Genomic DNA, 21,978 nt, shown 5'->3' on the forward strand with positions numbered 1-21,978 from the left:
AGCATAGTCAATCCAGGAGATTCCTGAAATACACTGATAGCAACTTCCTTATCTAAATGATAGAAGAGCCAATGAAGAGAGGTGCTATGCTGGATCTCATTCTCACCGAGGTGCTGGGGGGAAATGTGAAACTCAGGGACAGCCTTGGCTGCAGTCATCATGAAATGGTGCAGTTCTAGATTCAGAAGACGGTGAGGAAGGAGCAGAGCAGGCTTGCCACCTTTGACTTTGAAAGAGCCTCCTTAACAGGCCAAAGTCTGCTGGTTGGCAGAGTCTCTTGGGAGGCAGTCCTGAAGTGCAAAGGAGTCTAGGATGGCTGGACGCTCTTCAAGTAAGTAAACCTAAAGACATCAGAGCAGTCCATCCCCACATGCCAAAAAATGAGTTGGCATGGAAGACCCATAGTCCTGGATAAACAGGGAGCTCAGGAAGAAAAAGAGGGTTTATGACCTTTACAAGAAGGGGTGTGCCACTCAGGAGGACTATAACGATGTTGTGAGGGTATGCAGGGAGAAAATTATAGAAGGGCCAAAGCCCAAATGGATCTCAATCTGGTTATTACTGTCAAAGACAAAAACTGTTTTTATAAATACATAAAGAAAGAAGGACTAAGGAGAATCTTCATCTTTTATTGGATGTGGGGGGAAACAATGACAAGAGATGAGGAAAAGGCCAAGATACTCAATGCCTTCTTTGCCTCAGCCTTTAGCAGCAAGACCAGTTGTTTCCTAGGTACTCAGACCACTGAGCTGGTAGATAAGGACAGGGAGCAGAATGAAGCCCTCATAATCCACAAGGAAATGGTTGGAGACCTGCTACTCCACTTAGATGTACGCAAGCCTATGGGGCTAGATGGGATCTACCCGAGGGTAGTGAGGGAAGTGGCAGAAGTGCTCGCCAAGCCACTTTCCATCATTTATCAGCAGAGTCCTTGCTATCAGGGGAGGTCCCAGTTGACTGGCAGCTAGCAAGTGTGACGCCCATCTACAAGAAGGGCCAGAAGGAGGATCTGGGGAACTACAGGCCTGTCAGTCTCAACTCCGTGCCAGGGAAGCTCATGGAGAAGATTATCTTGAGAACCATCATGCAACACTTACAGGACAACCAGGCGATCAGGCCCAGTCAGCATGGGTTTATCAAAGGCATGTCCTGAATCTGATCTCCTTCTACAACAAGGTGAAGCGCTCAGTAGGCAAGGGAAAGGCTGCTCTCTAGACTTCAGTAAGGCTTTTGACACCATTTCCCGCAGCATTCTTCTGAAGAAGCTGGCTGCTCAATGCTTGGACAGGGTATATTCTTCATTGGGTTAAAAACTGGCTGGGTGGCTAGGCCTGAAGAGTCGTCGTGAACAGAGTTAAGGAGGTGAATGGAGGTCAGTCACTAGTGGTGACCCCAGGGTTCAGTACTGGGGCCAGTTGTCTTCAATAACTTCATCAATGATCTGGACAAGGGGATCAAGTGCACCCTCGATACGTTTGCAGATGACACCAAGTTAGGAGCGAGTGTTCGAGGGCAGGTAGGCCCTGCACAGGGATCTGGATAGGCTAGACCAATGGGCCCAGGCCAACTGTATGAGGTTCAATGAGGCCAAGTGCTGGGTCCTGCATTTCAGGCACTTATTCAATGTTACCGGCTGGGGGAAGAGTGGCTGGAAAGCTGCCAGTTGGAAAGGGACCTGGGGCTATTCGTGAAGAGTCAGCTGAGTATGAGCCAGTAGCGTACTCATGTAACCAAGAAGGCCAACAGCATCCTGTCTAGTATCAGGAATAGTGTGTACAGCAGGACTAAGAAAGTGATTGTCCCCCTGTATTCAGCCCTGGTGAGGCCACATCTCAAGTACTGCATTCAGCTCTGTGGTCCCCAGCCCAAGGAGAACGTGGAGCTATTAGAATGAGACCAGAGGAAGGTGACAAAGATGATCAAGAGGCTGGAGCACCTCTCACATGAAAACAGGCTGAGGGAGTTGGGGTTGTTCAACCTGGAGAAGAGGAGGCTCCAGGGAGACCTTACAGCAGCCTTCCAGTACCTAAAGGAGGCCTACAGCAAAGCAGGGGGGATGGGACGATGACTCCTCATCAAAGAGTGTAATGATAGAACTAGGAGTAATGGCTTTAAATGAAAAGAGGGCAGATATAGACTACACATCAGAAAGAAGTTCTTTACTATAAGGGTAGTGAGGCACTGGAACAGGTTGCCCAGGGAAGTTGTGGATGACCCATCCCTGGATGTGTTCAAGGCCAGGTTGGACGGGGCTTTGAGCAACCTGGTCTAGCAGAAGCTGTCCCTGCCCACAGCAGGGGGGTTGGAATTATATGATCTTTAAGGTCCTTTCAAACAAAAACTAGTCTGTAATTCTGTGAAGTATTACCTTCTCATCATATCCATATGTGAACACTAACAATATCTTAAGAACTGCTCTTTTCTAGATCTGAAACCATACAAATAAGACACTGGCAAAAGTAGAAATGCATCACAGCTACCTTTGTACAGGTTCCAAAACAGGAAAAGTTCTCCTCTGCTTGCGGTGGTGCTACCAACATGACCAAACAAATTTACACTTGGATCCCAGAAGACACGGTCAAAACACAACACAACCTATAAACAAAGAATCAAAAGACTTAGGAGCTCAGGGAAAAAAATAAAAATAAAGACAATTACATCAATTGATTTGCATCACTGGAAATGTCAAGGAAGGAAAATCCGGAGAATATATACTGCATATGCTTAATACATAAAAGCATACACCTTTACCACGTTTCATAAGTTAATAACCTGTTTAGCAAGCTACAACATATGTACCATGTCAAGCTACTTGCAAAATTTAACTGCTTACAAATTATATAGGATACAGAGAAGTCCTTTACAGTTCTTCAAATAATTTTCAGCATTAAAGTCTAGCAAACAGGAGTGGAAGAAACATCCTTCCCTCTCATCCATCCTTCCTCTCATACACCATAAACATTTCTGCTGCATGCCCTGGTCTGCCTGCAGTTCCCTCAATGACCAAGTGACCTTGTTGAGGTTGCCAAATCCCATACGCTGCACTGCAGAAGTTTTCCACTCAGGAAGAGGCGGCACAAACTGTACTGCTGGAGGCTGCTGTTTCAATACTCCCAAGGGAAGAGTGCATAGCACAGCATCACATTTATAAATGAAAGTCTGGCTAGTAGATCGGGTATTTACAGCTATCACTTCACAGCCTGGAAAAAGGAGAGAAAGAGTCATTTAAGAGGCTGGGTAGTAAAAGGCCTTATAAAGGCCTCAACATAGAATTTTAAAAATTTTTTAAAAACTACCATAAAAATACATCCGGATCACAGAACACTTAGGTTACAGAGACAGCATTACACAAGCTTTACGTAACTTCTAGGCAACTAAATCTTACTGGCCACATAGCTGAATACCAAAAAGCAGAATTTACAATGCATCCAAGGATGGCCACACTAGGCTAAAGGTTAATCTAGGCTAATAAATGAGATTTAAATATATGCGTTAACTAAATAGCAAGTAGAGAACGAGCCTATCACTGAATTACTCTCCCAGCTGACAGTTTCTTGAGCCCAGTGTTTTGAAGAACAATGAAAAGGTGTATTCCTTCCATTCATCTGAGTCCATCTCATATTTAGTTATACTCCTAATACCAGAGCCTGTGGTACCTTAAGCGGTCCAAGACCTCTTAGTCCAAAATCTTCAGTCCCAACAAAGTGAACCTATGTATCAGTAAATCCAGCTGAAAAGGATGGATTCAAAGCAGCCAAAGGAACAAGCAAAAAATATTAAAGATTTATTAATCCCTAGAAGCTTCCTACACAATTAAATGCAACAAGAAATTTGGCTTTTTCCAACCTAAAATACGATAGAAAGGTTTTATAAGATCAAACCAGAAGCACTGAATTTCTATGATTATACTTCCTCGGAGCAGCTTTCAAGAGGTGGTTTCATGTACCTGAAGCTGTATAGCGAACCTGTCGAACCGCTGTGTTTAATTTAATATCCAACCCTTCTGCTAAGGCTACAGGCACACAGGAATATCCATTCCTCACAGTCAAGTGACTGCCTGTGAATTCAAAGTCGTCATCCTGAAACAAAGATGCATAAAAGCATGCATTTATAACGAAATCACATCACTCAATAGACAATCAGCAACTCTGAATAGTAGCAAAATGTTTTCAATAAAAACTTTCAAATGGTAAGTCTGATGAATTTGAAAACAAGTACAGAAGCTTTCAGGAGACAGCATTATTATAGAATGTTTCAGCACTAATAAAAAGCTTCCTGGATTTTCATCAGCAAATAACAGCCATGTAAGAGAACAGTATCTGCATAAAAGCAGATACCACTCAAGAGTTCAGAACCATTAACACAGAGGAACTTCCATGAGAGTGAAATAAATATAGCATAAGTTTTTAGTATATTACTGAACAAATACATTAATTAGCTACCTGGTCCCAATGCTTCAGTGAAAGTGTAGAGAGGGGTGTAGCATTAGCAAATTCTAGGTTTGCAAAATGCCAGTCAAGTATTTGCCTGTCTCTTGAAGACAGATAGACATCACTGGAAAAAAAATACAATACAAAAGACATTTAAGTTTGCCAGAGCAGAATGCAAATGCACTGTTTTTGAAAATGTGTTTCAGTCCCTTCTTAGAGGAGAAATTTTTTAAAAGTGACAAAAAACAGCAAAATCACATTTTCAAAGAAGGACTCATATATAACACGCTAAATGAAGCTAGAAACATAACTTCAGAAATAAAGACTGTTAAATAAATCATGTCTTAAGTAGCATAAATACAGAAGACTAAAAAACTAGTATAGTCATACAGAGCAATGTACATCTTTATAATCTGCCACAGTATGCCAAAATAAGCAGAGTAGGTATGTTATCATTGACAGGGATTTCAAATCTGAAAGGCTTCTTGAGATCAGGCACTGGTTACAGCAAGGATTAGTGCTGTAATACATCCTAAGAACCACCCTCTTTTGGCATGAGTCACATGTACAGACTGGGCGATGAGATGCTGGAGAACAACCCTGCAGAGAGGGATCTGGGGGTTATGGTTGACAGCAAGCTGAATATGAGCCAGCAGCGTGCCCTGGCAGCCAGGAGGGCCAACCATATCCTGGGGTGCATCAAGCACGGCATTGCTAGTCGGTCGAGGGAAGTGATTGTCCCGCTCTACTCTGCGCTGGTGCGGCCTCACCTCGAGTACTGTGTGCAGTTCTGGGCACCACAGTACAAAAAGGACATTAAACTGTTGGAGAGTGTCCAGAGGAGTACTACTAAGATGGTGAAGGGCCTAGAGGGGAAGACTTATGAGAAGCAGTTGAGATCACTTGGCCTGTTTAGCCTGGAAAACAGGAGGCTGAGGGAAGACCTCATCATGGTCTACAGGGGATTGGAGGGGCAGGCGCCAATATTTTCTCTTTAGTGACCAGTGATAGGACCCAAGGGAATGGTGTCAAGCTGCAACAGGGGAGGTTCAGGCTGGGTATCAGGAAAAGATTCTTCACTGAGAGGGTTGTCATGCACTGAAACAGGCTCCCCAGGCACCTAGCCTGTCAGAGTTTAAGCATTTGGACTGTGCTCTTAGTCATATGGTCTGAATTTCTGGGTAGACCTGTGTGGTGCCAGGAGCTGGACTCAATGGTCCTTGTAGGTCCTTTCCAACTCTAGATATTCTATGATTCTGACTTCTACAACCAAGAAAGACAAGTTCTAAAACTGAGGGAACTCATACTTCATGTTTGTGCAAGGTACCATGATTAAAAGAAAAACATGCCTTTTTTTTTTTTAAATATACTGTGAAGTAAAACAAACAAAAAACCTTCCTGCTTTCCTAAGTATTCATTTTTATAGTTCATATCTTTACCTTGGTGGATTGGCTTCAAGTTCTTGTAGCTTCTCCTCCAGCTTTCCTTGTGTTTCTGACAATTCATCATACTCCTAAATAGGATTAAAAGCTAACATTAAAATCAGTTCATATTCAAAAGGACTTAGAGACATCATGTAGCATCAAACCGGATTAATTATAAGAGATGTAAGTGGAAGACTGATGGGCTTCAGTGGAATCTAAATCAAGTCCTTTATTTTTTCAACATTTAATCCACCTATTTTGCCTTTCTGCTGTTCACTTATGCAGAAACTTACGTTGCACTGCAGAAAAAAGTAGTGTTTAAATTCCTGAAATTTTTAGCATGCTCACATCTGAAGAACATGAAGATCCATAATAGTTCCAGAATTTTCAGTGTTCTTAGAGTACTGCGAGCTCTTTCATACCACACAATATTATTTCTATTCTTATTTCTCTATTAAAAAACTATAGTTAATATTAAATGTAGAGTTTTCCAAGGCAGATGTAAACTTACAAAAAGCAAAGACATGATCTAGTTCAATTTTCCTCTAGAATTCCATCAAACAAACAAACCTACAATAGAATTGTATAAAATCATTTTCTTTCTGCATTGGGATTACATGCCAAGGTTTTGGTTGCAAGGGGCTGCAGGGGTGGCCTCTGTGAGAAGAGTTCCACAAAGTGCTGCATGTTAAAGAGACAGAGTCCAGCCAGCTCCAAAAGGGACCTGCCACTGGCCACAGCTGAGCCACTGAGAGACACTAGCTGTGTCTCAGAGAGAATATTTACAAGAGGAAATAATTGCTGCACAACAGCATCTGGAAAAGAAGAATGAGAAGTGGAGAAACAGACCTGCAGACACCAAGGTCAGTGAAGGAGGGCAGAAGGTGCTCCAGGTGCCACAGCAGAAATTTCCCAGCAGCCTGTGGAGAGGACCATGGTGGAGCAGGTTGTCCACCTGCAACCCAATGGAGCAGACTACCAGGCCAGATCTGCAGCCTATGGAGAGGAGTCCAGGCAGAGCTGGGGAAGAAGTGGAGTGCAGGGAATGTGTTTTTACTTCTCACTGCCCTACTCTGTTATCAATTAGCAATGAATTAATCCTCCCTGACACTGTTTTACTCATCACAGCAACTGTTGAGCAATCTCCCTGTCTTAATCTCATCCATCATATTTGAGAAGTCATGGCAGTCTGGTGAAGTTTCCACTGACTGGAAGAGGGGAACCATAACCCCCATTTTTTAAAATGGGACAAAAGGAAGAGACCTGCAGAACTACAGGCCAGTCTCACTGCTGTGCCTAACAAGATCTTGGGGCAGATCATCCTGGAAACTATGCTCAGGCACATGGAAACGAAGGCGGTGATTGGTGACAGCCAACGTGGCTTCACTAAGGGCAGATCATGCCTGACAAATCTGGTGGCCTTCTTTGAAGGGGTTACAGCCTTGGTGGATAGGGGAAGATCACCTGACATCATCTACCTGTACATATGTAAAACATTTGACACTGTCCTGCACAACACACTCGTCTCCAAATTGGAGAGATGTGGATTTGATGGATGGACCAGTCAGTGGGTAAGGAATCGGCTGGATGGTCACACTCAAGGAGATGCGGTCAACACCTCAGGGTCCAAGTGGAGATAAGTAACAAGTGATACTCCCCAGGGGGTCAGTACCAGGACCGGTGATGTTTAACATCTTTGTTGGTGACATGGACAGTGAAACTGAGTACACCCTCAGCAAGCTTGCTGATGACACCAAGCTGTGTTGTGCGGTTGACATGCTGGAGGGAAGGGATGCCATCAGAGGGGCCTGGACAGGCCTGAGAGGTTGGCCTGTGCAAACCTCATGAAGTTCAACAAGGCCAAGTGCAAGGTCCTGCATCTGGGTAAGGGCAACCTTAACCATAAAACCAGGCTGGGAAGACAATGGATTGAGAACAGTCCTGATGAAAATGACCTGGGGGTGTTGGTGGACAAAGAAGCTCAACATGAGCCAGACGTGTGCTTGCAGCCCAGAAAGCCAACCATATCCTGGGCTGCAACAAAAGAAGCGTGACCAGCAGGGCTGACCAGCAGGGCGAGGGAGGGGATTCTTCCCCTCTGCTCTCATGAGGCCCCACGTGGAGTACTGCATTCAGCTCTGGGGCCCCCAGCACAAGAAGGACATGGAGCTATTAGAATGAGTCCATAGGAGGACCACATAGATGATTAGAAGGCTGGAGCACCTGGCTGGTTATCATTTCTGAACATCTACGTGGAACATCCAACAGCCAAATATAAAACATTTCAGCTACTGCATGGATAAGGTTTTGTTTCCCGCATCAGAACATTTCTTCAAAATACATACAAAAATAATTACAGCCAATGGTTACAGATTTTTTTTGTATTAAAATTCCTTAAGTTGGATTTGGCTTCACCCTTTTGATAATAAAAAGGGAGAAACAAAGGAAGCAATCTTACTGGAATAAGATTTTTGTATTTGCTCCCTACTTTGAACACATTCGTTCTCTTAAGAGCCCTTTTGCCAGGGTCATTTTGCACATCCCAGAACTAAAAAAAAAAAATGTTTTCCTAAAAACAAAAAGAAGGGGGAGGCCAAAAGAAGCATAAAAAGAACTTGCTTCCAGTTTCTTGTAGTGTTTTTAATTGACTTCTTGTTATGCTATACAATCTCAACATCCAACTATAAAATTGACTTTCCTCGGCTAAATCTTTAAATCTTATCTCCCTTTGTTAGCTAAGAAGAGAAAGAACAAACTTCACTCAGCCTAAAATAAGCATTTAAGGAGCATGATGAATGGCTGACTTAGAAGCCTAGAACTTTTCATTCATACATGAAGATATGAACCCTATTTTAAAATATTTGCATTGTATAAGTCATTTAACAACAGCAAAGAAAAGGTCAAGAAACTCCATCCTAGATTTATGTAGTCTTACTAGCCATGGTGTATGGCCACACAATCTAGATACGTTACTCCACACAGACTTGAAGTACCAAAATGCAGTAGTAAGCTTTGCTGCTGATAGCGAGATGAAAGAATAGCTAATCAGTACTTAGCGAATGAAGGATGAGATTCACTAATTAAAGTATACTTTCTCAGAACAGGACAGGGTGCTATTTACTCTGTTACTTTTCACGTAGTTGACACACTACTCAACACTAAGAAAGCATGAAAATGAGCAAGGGGCGGAATGATGTACTTATTTGTAATTAAAAGAATGTTTTGACAATACACACATTGTATGCATACTGATCAGGGGTTACAGATGAAGTACAAACTAGTGCTACCTTACTTTGTTTTACAAACTGAGCTCTTTTTCCAGATTATAAAACCAATACTTTCCTCACTTTTTTTTTTAAATCATGAAAGAACTGCAAAGGAATGTAGAAGTCTTCTCTCAATTTCACTATATAAGAACCTAGATCCCCACTTATTCAGGGCCTAGCCAGAAGGGAAAACAAAAACACACATTCCAAACTTGTACAACAACAGACTTACTAGTACTTTTCTTTATTGACATGGGTGGGCCAGGGACAGAAGGGGGAGGTCTTTACTAAAAGCCCAGTAAATACCTGAATTTTCTTTCCCTTTGAAGCCATTTTGACTTTTCAGTGCATCATGTGACGTTGATAAATGCTCTGGATTGTATTACCAGTTGAAAAAGATCTGCTATACTCTTCTAGCTGACAAGAAATAGACTTGAAAAGAAATATCCACAAGACTATAGAATAGCACAAACACATTTGGAGTCCAAGTAAAGGTTTTTATTTTCTAATGAAGTAGCAGCTGAAAAAAGATCTTTGATTCCATCTGACCTAGGTTAACAGAGTGTCTTTACCATAGAAAGAAGGGTTTCCAGGGCTTCCTTTTAAGGCACACACACACTTGGCTTGTCAAGGTAGAGCTGTGTAAAGTCTTTGGATAGAGAGAAGACTTTTACTCAGGAAACCACCTTTTTCATCTTAGAGAAAGAGCATCTCTCTTCAAATACAGATTTTATTTCCAGACTATTGTGGGACCAAGTAGTACTTACAATCAAGTCTGACCTAAAACTTAGCCTTCAACATGTTAAATGCCCTCTGATGTGATCCAGCATCGGTGAATACATAAACCTGAGCCTTCAAAATGTTAATACTCTCCACCAAGAACAGGTAACTAAGATATTAAATACAGCCTTCTTACCAGTATTATAACCCAGAGTTATGCCCTATTACATTCTCTGGGAGTGCTGTATCTGAGTGAGCATTTATATCGGATAATGTTAGTTGGTTGCTGAAGTCTTCCGAGACCACTGACTTAAATGTTCAGACAACATTAAATTAGGAGGAGCTGTTGACTCCCTTGAGGGTAGAGAGCACTTGCAGAGAGATTTTGACAAGTTAGAGGGCTAGGCAATCACTAACCTCATGAATTTTAACACGAGCAAGTGCTGATTTTCCACCTGGGAAGGGGCAACCCCTGGCTATACGTGCAGACCTGGGGACAAGAGGCTGGAAAGCAGCCCTGCAGAAAGGAATCTGAGGGTTTTGCTTGATGGCAAGTTAAATCTGAGCCAGCAGCATGCCCTGGCAGCCAAAAGGGCCAACTGTATCCTGGGGAGCATCAGGCACAGCACTGCTAGCAGGTCGAGGGAAGGGATTGTCCTGCTCTGTTGTGGCCTCACCTTGAGTACTGTGTGCAGTTTTGGATAGCGCGTCCAAAGGAGGGCTACCAAGATGAAGGGTCTAGAGGGCAAGACGTATGAAGAGTGGATGAAATCACTTGATTTGCTCAGCATAGAGGAGAGGAGACTGAGGGCAGATCTCAACGCAGCCAATGGTTCCCTCACAAGGGGGAGTGGAGAGGCAGGCGCTGATCTCTCCTCTTTGGTGACCAGCAATAGGACTCAAGGGAACGAATGGCATGGAGCTGTGACAGGGGACATTCAGGCTGGTTATTAGGAAATAGGAAAAGGTTCTTTACTGAGAGGGTGGTTGGACACTACCACTGGCTCCCCAGGGAGTGGTCACAGCACCAAGCCTGTCAGAGTTCAAGAAGTATTTGGACAATGCTCTCTGACATATGGTTTGATTTCTGCGTGATTCTGTGTGGAGCCAGGAGTTGGACTCAGTGATCCTTGTGGGTCCCTTCCAACTCAGGATATTCTATGACTCTGATTCTATGATTAAATGTCGCATGTACATCGTCCTTTACCTTGCAAAGCGCAGTCAGATCTCTGTGTTTACTTTTCACAAGGAACTCTGCTGTAATATCCCGAGGTGGCTTCACTTCTGATGCTTCCTTATACTGCTGATGGAGTTCTTTAATCTTCTCTTTTAAATTCACCATCTTTTTAAGGTGTAGTAGGAAAAGGGAAAAAGAAAATAAGGAGAGTAGGTAGATTTCATATGAGTTACTGTGTAAAATGGATATTCATCTCAAAGTATGCCATTATACCTGAGATTTCCAGATGTTACCTATATGCAATTCTACCTCCACAAAGCCAAAATAGATACAACCAGCCTCAAAATAACATGCTTAAACCCAACATCACTGACTTCTAACAAAACACCTTGCAAATGAAAAATAAGATCAGCTGTCCTCAGACATCTTTCATTTGAGAAACTTCTTCGGAGAAGATCCTACCTACTACAACCAAAAACATTCTAAGTTGGACTCCAGAGATGGCCTAAACAGTGTTTCTACACTACAAATCACAGGTTTGATTATCCTCTCCTCCAAGCACTTAACTTTCAAAGTGTTTTCACAGTTATTCCCACCGGTAAGCAAAGTAAACATTTTAAAATACTATTCCCTCTGACCCCCCTCCAAGAGCCTTAGTCATTATCAACATCTCTAATGGAAGCTATGACAACACTGTTTGATCATGTCTGTCTCCTCCCTTTCTTTTCCCAGATTGACATTTTAGTCTTCTGCTCAAACACGTGCTCTACTTTACATATGGGGACAAAATCCTCTCAAACAGAGAAAACTACTGAACTTTTACATTAGTTCTCTACTTAAATGAATTCCTTTAAAAGATTTTTTTGCAGTACTTATTGTCCTTTTATGTAAAAAGTTAGGTACTTTCCCTAATTATTTCTGAAAGGGAAGAGAAAAAATTTTGAAGGTTAGAAATGCAGCGTGAATTTAAAAAGTTTTTGGTGCTCCTTTGTCATAACAGTGCTTCCTGGCAGGCCTTAAATGAACAGATATTTTTAAGAACAGCATTAATAGCATCTGTTTTTTATTGTTCGTGTTTGTTTGGAACATTTTGCCACCATTAGAGGAAGATAGAGCTAGCTTCCTGTTCTAATCATCATCACTGAACAAAACCTGACCTTGTTAAGAAGATCTTTCAATTCCTCCTGTGTTTTCACGATTTTTTTCCAGTGTTCAATCTGCTCATCCTTCACATGTTTCTCCTGCAATCTATAATAGGCAAAAAGTGAGAGTCAGCTCAGTATAAAATCCTAGCAGTATTAAGAAAACTCATTATTATAAACTCAATGGTGTAATGCGTACAAGCATATAGGATATTTTAAGTAAATACTAGTACAGGAACTAGAAAATTCATAAAACTTTCTGTAAATAAATGATACTTGACTGGCTAAAAGACAAGCCTTAAGTTGCCTGATGTTATTAAAAAGCATATTATAAATGCCATTACCTTTCAGTTGGAGTATCACAGAATCACAGAATTGTAGGGGTTGGAAGGGACCTCAAGAGATCATTGGGTCCACCCCCCCTGCCAGAGCAGGGGTTCCCTAGAACAGGTTGCCCAGGTAGGCATCCAGACAGGCCTTGAATAGCTCCAGAGGAGGAGATTCCACAACCTCCCTGGGCAGCCTGTTCCAGTGCTCCGTCAGCCTCACTGTGAAGAAGTTCTTCCACATGTTGGTGCAGAACTTCCTGTGCTCCATTTTTTGCCCATTGCCCCTTGTCCTGTCCCCACAAAGCACTGAAAAGAGGTTGGCCAAATCCCTCCATCTCCCACACTTCAGATATTTGTAAACATTAATAAGATCCCCTCTCAGTCTTCTTTCCTCAAGGCTGAACAGACCCAGGTCTCTCAGTCTTTCCTCACAGGGAAGAGGCTCCAGGCCTAGTAAGTATGTAGTAAGTACACCAATGCATATTAAGTCAATTATCTACTATCAGTTACTGTAGTAGTGACTGTCAGGAAGCTTTCTAACAAAACGTTTGCTATTTTAAACAAGAAACATGTAAACAAGAACCTAGAAGCAGCCAAACAGCTAGTAGCACCACAGTTATTTCATATTTCTTTTGGATAATCCTCTGTAAAATAGGAAATTCTACTGTGAAGAACAAAGTCACTTACTGTATGACAACCTCCAGAGCCTGACCTAGGGAGACAGGCTTATTATTGAGAACATTAAAATCCAGCTGATGACTGAGATAGGAGGTGGCTTCCAACAGACGATTGAATTCTTGCTCCACCATTTCATCTTTCTCTTTTGGAACCTAGAAGTCAAAGAAGAAAGTTTGTTTGTGATAACCTATTCACAAGTAAGGAGAGAAAATATAGGTCACAAAAGCTCTCAGCCTGTCTCAGACAGGACACTGGAGTAGCAGAGAACATTTTAGCAGAAACCACAGCAATAATATATTACTTTCTCTAGTGCAGTCTAAATTCACACCACCTCATACCTAAAATTTAAAATGTTACCATTCCTCAAATCAGGGGAATGAGCAAGGCTGGGTGCAGATACCTTTTTTCTGGGCACCACTGTACGAACGTATGACTTGCCCTTAACTAGGGTGAACTTTCAAGAATGTAACAAAAAGTGGCTCAGACAGGCACTTATAAAAATAAATTTAATACCCTTAGCTCTCTCAGATGGTCAGACACCGAGGTCTGTACAACATAAAAGCACTTTGCCAGGATGTCTGACCAAAGAGCTACAAGAAGAGCTGGCAAATGATGACCATAACCAACTTCTCTTCTATAATGAAATCAAACCAATGTATGGACACACAAAGATTTTCTTATTGGAAGGTGAGTTCAGCAACAGTCCCTTTCATAACATCCTTACTGGATAAAGAGGTATAGGGCAACTCTCCTGAAAAGAGACTGAAACTTAAAATTAGAGCCCCAGTTTCAAGAAACTGATGGTAATTGTGACGATCATTTAAAGCTCCATCTTCCAAGTTTGAGCTTAAGTATCTCTTTTAACAACACATGCCATCTGTGAGGAATGAGGAATCACTGCCCAAGCATGCAGAGATAGCATGACAAAAAACAGAAATGAGCCAGTCAAAACTGAGATGTTAAGCAAAAGAGCTCAGACATAGCAGCAGCAAAAACAAAAAAGTATCAAGGATTACAAAGACCTACTGCTGAACCTAGTAGGAATCTTGTGGTAATGGACATGGAGAAGACTAAAGTATTCAATTTCTCTGTCTCAGTCATCATGAGTAAAGTTCTGCTCCCAGGACTTCAAAGTCTCTCTTCCTAGCAGCAGAGTGTGTGAAGGAAGATCAATAGTAGGGAAAAAACAAATTAGGGACAACTTAGGCGAGCCAGATGTATACAAGTTCATGGAGCCAGACATTACAGAGGACAGAAATAAAGCTAATTAAGATTGTGAATCCCAGTTCAAGAATGCTATTTCTGAACTGTTGCATGCATTCAACCAGCTGGCAGTGATTAGTCATTTCTTTATAATTCAAGAGATAAGTAGAACAGCCAGAATGGACTTATTTCAGGGAAAAACAGTAGCAGCAGCAACAAAAGCGCAGAAACAGCCAACAAATGCAGCAGCTTGTGCAGAACGGGGCCCACAGTTGAATACATATCTCTGTGGCGGTTTCAGGTATGGTGGTAACATGGTGCAGACCCTTCCACCCACAAGTGTTAGAGGAGCTATGCCTGATAGGGTGATGACTTCATCACAGACAGAGCTTCAGATGGCAGATGCAGCCCTCCAGGTCCCTGAGTGCAGGGAATGCCTGGGGCCTCTCTCTGAGGCAAGGAAAGATAGTCCTGTCCCGCAGAAGATGTGCCATTTTGGTGAAGCTATGCTGTCAAGCAGAAAGATTAACCAGAGGAAGAAAGCAGGCTGCACAGTATTCAGGGAAAAGAAATATAAGTAAACAGGATCTTCTCTGTTACTGCTTGAAAAGCCTGTGACCCCAACTGCATGAAAGACCCTGACAGTGTTGTGCCCATTGTTGAAGCAAGCATAAACTCTGAAGATGAAGGATGGAAACTGGTGACTTTTAGCACCAAATGGAAGACACCTGTGCCACCTAAGGGCTTAGATGTACAAAACAGGTTCACCACCACCAACACCGAGAAGCCAGATGTGCCTACAAACAATGAAACTGGTCCACCCAACTCTAAGCCACACGGGGCCATCAGATATAAACAGTGAGTCATCACAATGTGAGATAGAGGCACCCAGTAGTTAATCCTGGAAACCATTTCCAGGCACACAAAGAACAAGAAAGATACCAGGAGTAGTCAAACATGGATCCACCAAGGGGAGGTCATGCCTGATCAACTTGATAAACTTCTACAATGAAATGACTAACCTGATAGGTGAAAGGAAAGCAGAGGTTAGTCTCTACCCGCACTTCAGGTCTCCTATAATATCCTCATAGACAAGCTGTTGATCCATGGGATGGATGGGCAGACATGGATGTGAGTTAAAAACTGGCTGAATGGCTAGGCCTAGAGTGTTGTGATCAGTGGCTCAAAGTCTAGTTGTAGGCCAGTAACTAGTGGGTCCAGTTATGTTCAATTGTCATTAATGACAGGGCAGAGCATACATACCTTCAGCAAGTTTGCAGATGATACAAAACTGAGAAGGGTGGCTGATACACCGTAGAGTCATGCTGCCATCCAGAAGGTCCTTGACAGGCTGGAAAAATGGGCTAATAGGAACCTCACAAAGTTCAACAAGGAAAAGTAGAAAGCCCTGCACTTGGGGATGAACAACCCCAGGTACAAGGACATGCTTGGGGCTGCTGAGCAGGAAAGCAGCTTGACAGAAAAGAACATAGGGGTTCCTGGTGAACGCCAATTTGAACGTGAGCCAGCAATAGAAAGAAGGCTATCTGTATATAACAACCTGGGCTGCACTAGCCAAAGCATTGCTAGCAGGTCAAGGGAAGTTAAGCCGTATTCAGCACTGCTGAGGCCTCACCTGGAGGTAGTATGTCCTGTTCTGGACCTCCCAGTACAAGAAAGACATGGAGATACTGGACAGAGGCCAGTGAATGGCTACACAAAGATGATTAAGGGACTAGAGAATCTATCCTAGGGCTACAAAGATGGTGAAGGGCCTAGAGGGGAAGACGTATGAGGAGCAGCTGAGGTCACTTGGCCTGTTCAGCTTGGAATAGAGGAGGCTGAAGGGAGACCATCACAGTCTACAGCTTCCTCACGAGGGGGAGTGGAGGGGCAAGTGCTGATCTATTCTCTTTGGTGACCTGCAATAGAACCTGAGGGAATGAAGTCAAGCTGTGACAGTGTAGTTTCAGTTTGGACATCCGGAAAAGGCACTTCACCCAGAGGGTGGTCACACAATTGAACAGGCTCCCCAGGGACGTAGTCACAGCACCAAGCCTGTCAGTTTCAGAAGCATTTGGACTATGATCTCTGACATATGGTCTGAATGTTTGTGCAGACCTGTGCAGAGCCAGGCATTGGACTTGATGATCCTTGTGGGTCTCTTCCAACTTGGGACATTCTATGATTCCTATGAGGAAAGGCAGGAAAGGCGGAGAGAGCTGGAACTGTTCAGCCTAGTGAAGAAAAGGCTCGGGGTGATCCTATCGATGTCTATAAATACCATAAAGGAAGGTGCAAGGAGGACAGAGCCAAGCTCTTTTCAGTGGTGACCAGTGCCAGGATAAGAGGCAATGGGCACAAACCGGAGCACAAGAGTTTGTCTGAACACTTCCATACTGTGCAGGTGATAGAGCACCATATAACATTGCCCAGAGAGGCTGTAGAGCCTCCATCCTTGGAGATGTTCAAAAGTTGTCTGGACATGGTTCTGGTCAAGTGGCTCTAAGTGGTCCTGCCTGAGCAGAAGGGTTGGACCAGATAACCTCTAGAGGTTCACTCTAACCTAAACAATTCTGTGATTCTGTGAAAAGGTAAAGGCCCAGCACAGCAGACAACTGTTTCAAGGAAGAGAGAGACAGACAACTGCATAAGGAAAAAAAGTAATTGGACTGGGAGGGAGAAACAAACAGGAGTTTGGTTTCCACAAAATCTCTGAAATCTCAAAGTTAAAAACTCACCTGAAAAAACAGCTTTTAGAAAAACAAGTGCAGATATGCTAAAATACTACTACAGTGCCTCAAGAGGGCACATGCTTTCATTACTACCTCCCCCTCTTCCTGGAAGCTATCTCATGCTTGATCAGTAGGCAGAAAACAAATACATTTGAGATACTATTTCTTTTTAAGAGATTTATGAAAATAGTATCAGACTTACAGCTTGTCCATTTGCTTCATAAAGTGGGCATTTTTGTTTGATCTTAGCCAATTCCATATTCACTTGTTTGCTGACTACAGCCATAGGATTTCCTCCTGGAAAACATTTTGTACAGTTAGAGTACTTCTGAAAAGTCTGTCTGCAATTAAATAAAAAAAAAAAATCACACTATAAACTATTTTAAAACGAAAAAAACACCTGCCCACCAACACTTAAGGGACAATTGTAAAAATGTTGATTATAAAACTGGGTGGCAGCAACCTTAGCAAGATCAAGAGTTTATAGCTATAAGCATGTTTTCAAAACGTCCAGAGTGTTTAAAGAACAAAGGAAAGTTTCTGCAATTGCACAGTAAATTCAGGAGCTTTATGAGTCTGCTGACATGTAACATTAAGAATTCAGTCCCTAAAAACATAGTGGAGCATCAGCAAGCAACACTAGTAAATACGATGTATGAAGATGAACCATGCACACCAACTCTACCTGGAAGATGTGTAAATAAAAATATTAGAAAATCTAAGAGATTCCATGCAGAAACACAAGGAAGGCAGAAATCACTAAGCATCAAAGTCTGTAAATATGGCAGAGGATAGGGAAAGCACTGACATAAATAGGAAATGGCATACAGGGGAGAGGAAGTGACATGGATTTACATTACAAAGCAAACCTTTGGGAAAAGCTTTGCAAAGTTAGCTTTGCAATGTTCTCTGATTCTGCCAACTGACCAATCTGGAACGTTAGTTCAACCCACAGGGAATTTAAGCCACACTAATACCTTCTTGTCATTAGAGATGCAACCGGACAAGCAAAACAATGTTTTGAAGTAGGTTCAATAAGTTCAAGTGTTTCAAATTCAATTACCTAGAAGGTACTTGGTGAACTAAAAAAAAATCATTTTTCCACAGTTTACTTGCTAAAGAAAACTAACAAAAACATAAAATATCCCACAACTTCAGTCTTTTGCCTTCCTGAATTTTAACTTTTTCAGTAGTCATCCCTCCTTTCCAGATTCAGAAACATGAAGGATGCCCTTCAAACTATCTGCTATCTCCATCAGTACAGCAAGATATGATTCAAGTTCAGGACTAAGGATGGATTCTTTTGGGAAGGAAACACTCATGATTAATTAAATATAAAAATATTAGTCTTTCACCAGGAAACCTTAAATCTGTTTTACCATGAGTGTGCAAATTCAATACTCTGGAGAAAGTTTCTGTATGCAATTTAATACAGACTTAACTACAAAACAGATAGGTTACCTAGCGATTCAGTCCTTGGACCTCAGCTCAGAGGCCAGTGGCAGCTGAGTACAGCAGCTTTAGAAATACTTGCCCATTAAGTGCAGTGTACCCAGTGGAGATACCATCTTATAGGAACTAGGCAAAGGAACAGACACACAAAAGGATAGCAAGCCAAGGAAAGAGGAAAGAATTCCACTAAGCACGAGCAAACCAAATAAAATGCTTTTACAACAGTTTAATGATGTAACAAACACCTGCACAACTTCAGTGACCAATCAAACCTAGGCCACCAAATAAAAATCCCAACTTCTGGCGTGAGCTCACATTTATTACGAAAAATCACTGATGAAAAATGCTAACTGCCAAAGAGGTCAAACAAGAACATCTAGTTCTGGTGTTAAGAAACAATTATTTTGGCTAGTAATTGAAACAGCCTAAGACTTCAGATTTGTAGCATCTTGACTTGCAGATTTCCTCTGCACCCCCCTGGTTACTTTGAAAAACTCACCAAGTCCTGTTACCACCATTGCTCCCAGATCAGCTACATAGTTCCCTTTGCGAAAGGTAGCGACTCTTCCTCCTACCCGGTCCTTTTGAAAAGCACAATATTTTAAAACCCTGGTAACACATTTAGCAAATTCAGCTTAAGCCATCACAAGCTTCTACAGAACATGCACTAAACATTCTCACAGCCAAAGGTTCAATAAACATTTTTTTAAAAGAAGCTCTTTAAATGAATACTTGATCTCAATTAATTTGCCTGAGTTAACGGATAAAATGCTGAAGTTGCATTAAAAAAGTTAAGAGAAGTCTACACTGACTTGTACAGCTAGACTTCCTGTGATTCTAAGAAAAATCCTTCATTGCCAGCCAATGGATAGATTAAGTTATGTACTACAGTGTCTTCCTCCACTCCCTACCACAAATCCCAATAGCTACCCTAGAAATGATTCAAGTGTGCCCGACAACTAAATTTAAGGATTAGGAACACCATCTGACAATTTTTCATATTTATTTTCTGCCAAAGAGCCAGCTATAAATCAAGACAACAACCACAAATCAACAGACCATTTTAGAAACAAGGAAAAAAAGGGTTTTATTCTTGGCATATTGACTAAAGAATGACACTTCTGTTCCTACCACAGTAAACTTAGAAAGAAAAAGCAAAAGGCCTTCTTTTCCTATGCTCAGTCCAGCTTGTAGGATGTTATCTGACAAAAATCAATTAACTAGGAGCAAATATCCCATATAGCTACTAATTCATATGATACTGTAAATTCTGATTTTTTGTAATAAAGTCAGAAATTCAGAAGCATGTAAACATTACTGGTAGTCTGAAAGTTACAGAAAATGAGTGGACACAAGGAAGTTACCCTAAATCATTGAAATCATAATGCATGAAAACACCAAACACCCTTAAAAAGAGCAAAAAACTCAAAAACATTTTGAGTTTCTCTAGAATATCCTTCTGCCAAATTTATGTACTGGTCATAAAAAACGTCATCAGATGCACAAAACAAAACCCAAATTACAGCATGGATTCCTATCTTCCATCTTAAGAAAGAAAACACAAAACCACGATGCATTCAGGTGTGCAAGAGAGACCTAAACAATTAGGTTATTGTGTTCTCCTTTGCTCTAGTGGTATGCAACCTGGGAAGCACATAGCCTGCAGCTCTTGCTACCTATGAATAAGAGCAGTAGCTAGCAAAACAAAGAAAAGTCTGACACATTACTCCAATAGAAACAACCTCACACAATCTGTGCTAGAAGTGTCCCAAGCAAACATATTAACAAAATGAAGTCAGGAAGTAAACTAAGATAAATTCCAAAGTAATCAGTCTATGGTTTCAATTATTTAAAATTAGTATTAATCTGTTTCTAGCTGATTAGATATGAAAAAAATTAAGTCAACGAGATTCTACTTACAGCTACTTATAAAAGATGTTATTACTGAAAGAATAATCAGCCAGTTCATACATCAGGCAAATCTAGCTCTATACAATTTCACAACTTACGTTAAGCACGCAGTAATAAACAAGGAAAGAATGAATGAATGATTGAACAGTGCAACAAATAACCCCACCTAACTACATAATGCAATTCCAAAAAATGATTGTATTTTATGGGCAAGTTCTTGAAATACAGACTTGTATTCTACTTTCCAATGAAAAAAATCAGTTCTTAATCACCAAAGGAAGAAGATTCCAGATATTACTGGTGGTAAGCATATGGCACTAGCACCTGACTACACAGTTCTCTCCTGACAAAGCATTAGTCAACTCCTAATGAGAACATATATTCTTGTTCTCTAGTGAGACAAGTTTAGTACTCCCATACCTTCCACCTGGCTGCAAGAAATGAGTTTACCCATCTTTGGCCATGCTGCTGGAATACTAAGTCTTATGGTAGCGCCAAATGCAGTTACTGCTTAAATTTCATTATAAAAGTAAAATAGCACAGATATTTATACCCTGGCTTCCAGAACTGTGACATCCATCCCAAAACTCTGCAACTGGCGAGCTGCTGCCAACCCCGAGACTCCAGAACCAATAATGATCACCTTTCCAGTCTTCTTGGCTAAAGAAAGGAAAAAAATAAGTCATAGGCTATATATGTGCATCACTACAGTGTAAGCAGTGAAGTTCAAGTTGTGTCTAAGAGACATCAGGAATGAAAAGCAGCTTTCTTCTCATTGGCAATTCAGGCAGTAAAAGCTTTTTAACAAACTGATTAGCCACAGAAATAAAATCGAGGTAAACATGTAAGTAATATGTAACACTAAAATACTTCAAAAATGTTCTTGTACCTGTTTCATTAGACAAGTACAAGAGAAATTGGTCAGTAGCGCATCTATGATGAGAAAGAAAACAGAAGGAAAAAAACTATTTGAAGAATCTGATTCTTATTAATTTCTGTGGTACAAAGTATCACAGCTTTATTTCCTCCTGACCCAGAAGAACAAAACCTGGAAAGCTTTGGAGCTGGATAAAGATTTTCATCAGCATCTCTTATCCTACAGGAACACTTGAGCACAGTAAATCTAACTTATTTCAAGTTAGTTATCATTGAATGAATAAAACTTCATATAACTGTTAGTCTAGTTAATCTTAGACATTAGCTACTGTTAACATCTAACCTCCTTTTAATGCAGGTTAAGTTTACTTCATGGTCATTCTCCATCAGTCATTCATTTTGCACCTGTCAACTACCCTTCAACTTTCTTCAAACTTTATATGCAGAGACTGCTTTATAAAGAAGTAGAAATTGAAAACAAAAAAGTCTACTTAAATCATTCAATATACAAACACATTAGAAAGACTCCTAGAAAAGTCTCCAGAGAAATAACAACCACCAGCAGCTACAAAAGCTCGTCTTCTAAGTCCTCACCTAAAAATAATAATTAAAAAGTTGAATTTTATAAATGAGGC

At 41.3% G+C, this 21,978-nt stretch overlaps 2 protein-coding genes across 3 annotated transcripts in view; one reads left to right on the forward strand and one right to left on the reverse strand.

The window, feature by feature from the left end:
* Positions 1 to 21,978, forward strand: part of LUZP1 (leucine zipper protein 1) — a 97,188-nt gene that overhangs the window by 69,136 nt on the left and 6,074 nt on the right. The gene's annotated exons all lie outside the window — the stretch shown is intronic.
* Positions 1 to 21,978, reverse strand: part of KDM1A (lysine demethylase 1A) — a 54,224-nt gene that overhangs the window by 13,767 nt on the left and 18,479 nt on the right. For both annotated transcript variants that reach the window (XM_035565117.2, XM_035565118.2), the window contains 11 exons: positions 21,021 to 21,127; positions 19,056 to 19,137; positions 17,307 to 17,401; positions 13,176 to 13,318; positions 12,175 to 12,265; positions 11,048 to 11,182; positions 5,870 to 5,943; positions 4,443 to 4,554; positions 3,947 to 4,079; positions 3,013 to 3,200; positions 2,481 to 2,595 (listed from right to left, as the gene is read on the reverse strand). In XM_035565117.2, the coding sequence (XP_035421010.1) occupies positions 2,481 to 2,595; positions 3,013 to 3,200; positions 3,947 to 4,079; positions 4,443 to 4,554; positions 5,870 to 5,943; positions 11,048 to 11,182; positions 12,175 to 12,265; positions 13,176 to 13,318; positions 17,307 to 17,401; positions 19,056 to 19,137; positions 21,021 to 21,127 (1,275 nt within the window). The remainder of the gene's footprint in view (positions 1 to 2,480; positions 2,596 to 3,012; positions 3,201 to 3,946; positions 4,080 to 4,442; positions 4,555 to 5,869; positions 5,944 to 11,047; positions 11,183 to 12,174; positions 12,266 to 13,175; positions 13,319 to 17,306; positions 17,402 to 19,055; positions 19,138 to 21,020; positions 21,128 to 21,978) is intronic.

The sequence above is a fragment of the Cygnus atratus genome, chromosome 23 (assembly GCF_013377495.2).
Source record: "Cygnus atratus isolate AKBS03 ecotype Queensland, Australia chromosome 23, CAtr_DNAZoo_HiC_assembly, whole genome shotgun sequence".
Classification (NCBI taxonomy): Eukaryota; Metazoa; Chordata; class Aves; order Anseriformes; family Anatidae; genus Cygnus; species Cygnus atratus.